General features: G+C 28.3%; 1 protein-coding gene across 1 annotated transcript; it reads left to right on the top strand.

Annotated features, from left to right (window-relative positions):
* Positions 1 to 508: 508 nt before the first annotated feature.
* Positions 509 to 2,052, top strand: LOC131597349 (putative FBD-associated F-box protein At1g61330). Its single transcript, XM_058870055.1, has 3 exons — positions 509 to 1,372; positions 1,537 to 1,701; positions 1,837 to 2,052. Exons 1-3 carry the CDS (start codon positions 509 to 511, stop codon positions 2,050 to 2,052), a joined length of 1,245 nt encoding a protein of 414 aa, XP_058726038.1.
* Positions 2,053 to 2,495: the final 443 nt, after the last annotated feature.

Here is a 2,495-nt window from a genome sequence, read left to right as displayed (position 1 = left end):
TGCAATGAATATTAACTATAGGAGTTGGTTCAGTTGGCAAATGAGCTTTCTTTAAAAAGGGACGGAACCGGTTAGTATCCGCCCAGGTCCGAAAGTCTAGGGTAGATGCGATGAATATTAACAACCATTAAAATTCTAATTTTGATTAAAAAGACAAAAAATTAGGTCAATTCCAACACCGGTAAATTATTTATCACTTACTAGCCTTACTATCTTTTATTATTTTTTTATATTTTTTCTCTTTATGCTAATTGACTTGTATTTCTATTGACTCTTTATATGTTAATTAGTATTTTATAAGGTCAACAATATTTAACTAGTTATAGAATGATTTTAAAATTTATACATAAAAAATGCATTTTTTTTTTATTTCTTCAATTTTATTTGAGTTTATAAAGTTTAAAGACCATGTATTAATTGTTGGTATTATCATATTTTCATTTCATTTGTATACATCTTAAATTTATCGTTCTAATAGTTTTCTTCATTATTTTGTTTGTCTCTATCAATGGTTTTCTCTGGAAATCAAAACCAATCACGTGATTATGTTCCAGAAGATATCATTCAAAATATTTTTACTTTCTTACCAATCAAAGATGCAATTGAAAATTCATCATTTGTGTCAACAAGGCACACACGATCATGGTGTTATAACCGTCGTTTTTTGTTTGGTATAGATTTTTATTTACGATACAATCAATTGAAATTGGCAACAATAGTCGATCATATATTCAATTTTCACAAAGGTAGTGAAATTAAGATATTTCAGTTACATATCAATCCTATTGGGATCGAAATTTTTCTTAGGAGATGGTTAGAAATATGCACTAAAAAAGATCTAGAAGAACTGGAGTTGCATTTTTACGAATATGGTTTTATAATTGAATTTAGTGTTTTTAACGCACTACACCACTTAAAGGCACTAAAACTCGTTAACTGTGTGATTCAGTTATCAGAGTCTCCAAGTGGCTTGCAATTTCTGCAAAGACTATATCTATGTAACCTACACATCACTGAAGATGTGTTTAATGTGCTGATTGAGCATTGTAAAATGCTTGCAATGATTGATTTGATTCAATGTTCTACAATTAAGAAATTGATCTTATTGGCCAAAGAAAATAAACATCTTAAAAAATTGACAATCGATAGTTGTCGAGACTTAAAAGAGATTAAAATTGATTCACCAACTCTTCGTTCAATTTTTTATCAAGGAAATTTCGTTGAGGTTCGAATTGCACAAGGGGTGCAGTTGTATGAGGCTTTTCTTAATTTTATACCTTCCAAAAATTGCATGCAATCTACTCAGCTTGAAGCTATAGTTAATGATCTCTCTCATCTCTCAATTCTCACCACTACACATCTACTTATTGAGGTATATACAAATATATTAGTTGTTATGTTTTGATTTATATTAAAAAATTATTTTATTTGTTTAAGTATAGATATTAGCATGCAATATATCTATGTATATTTATTATTTGTTCCAATTGATGTCTTTATTAATATATAAAAAATCATTAAACTTTGTTATTTCAGGTTATAGTTGCAAGCATTCGAGATGGGGTATTTCGAGACACACAATATTATTTTGTAAATTTGAGGGAACTTCATTTGATCATGGATGGAGGAATATTTTGCAATCCATATGATATAACCATGTTTCTCAAAATCTGTCCATCCTTAATGAAATTGTACATCGATGTAAGTACTACAAATTAATTTTCAACTATTTTGATAACATAAAGTTTGAAAATAAAATAAATAAAGTATTTTTGAATATATATGTGTGAGTGAGTTTTATTATTTTTTTAGTCTAACTTTAAACTATTTGTGCAGCTAAATGATTACCAACTTGATCTAAAAATGTATTGGGAAATGCACCAGAAACACTTGCTTGACAATTGCAGTCACAAATTTAATAATCTCAAGGTTGTTGTCCTCAGAAGTTTTAAGTTTCTGCCTTCTGAACTTGATTTTAGTAAGGATTATTTTGCAAAGAGCAACAATTTTGGAGAGTTTGGTTTTTTATCCACCAAAAACTACAGGTCTTAGCATGTTAAAAAGAGAAGATGCACTAAAATATGAGAAACTGTTTGACTCTTGGAGAGCATCGACAAGAGCCATAGTAAGTTTACATGAAAGTTATGTTCAGAAGAATTTCCCTAGTCCAACCCATACAAAATATTGGATAGATTTAAGATGAGTTTGGAAGTAGACTCGAATTTTAAGGATGTGTTTGTCTAATAGGGGAATGTGTTTTTTCATTTTGGTGTGATATTTTAAGGAAATTATTTCAATTCTCAATTATGTGGCGTTGTTTCCTTCAAGGTGTTTTTTATATCAAATAATTCAATATCATAAAATTTTATTATTATATATACTTTGATGAATTATTTATATTTATCCATATTTTCTCCCATTTTGGGCTACAAAAAACAATGAAAAATAAGTTCAAATAATATAGTGGCTTAAGACTTATTTATAAATAAAGTAGT

This window comes from Vicia villosa, linkage group LG1, assembly GCF_029867415.1.
Source record: "Vicia villosa cultivar HV-30 ecotype Madison, WI linkage group LG1, Vvil1.0, whole genome shotgun sequence".
NCBI classification, from domain to species: domain Eukaryota; kingdom Viridiplantae; phylum Streptophyta; class Magnoliopsida; order Fabales; family Fabaceae; genus Vicia; species Vicia villosa.
This window is presented reverse-complemented; position numbering and strand designations above follow the sequence as displayed.

Bases quoted from the DNA above. Each gene is read 5' to 3' on its own strand.
- LOC131597349 (XM_058870055.1), top strand. From the start codon at position 509: ATGGTTTTCTCTGGAAATCAAAACCAATCACGTGATTATGTTCCAGAA. The intron at 1,373-1,536 runs GTATATACAAAT...TTGTTATTTCAG, and splicing joins CTACACATCTACTTATTGAG to GTTATAGTTGCAAGCATTCG. The intron at 1,702-1,836 runs GTAAGTACTACA...CTATTTGTGCAG, and splicing joins TAATGAAATTGTACATCGAT to CTAAATGATTACCAACTTGA.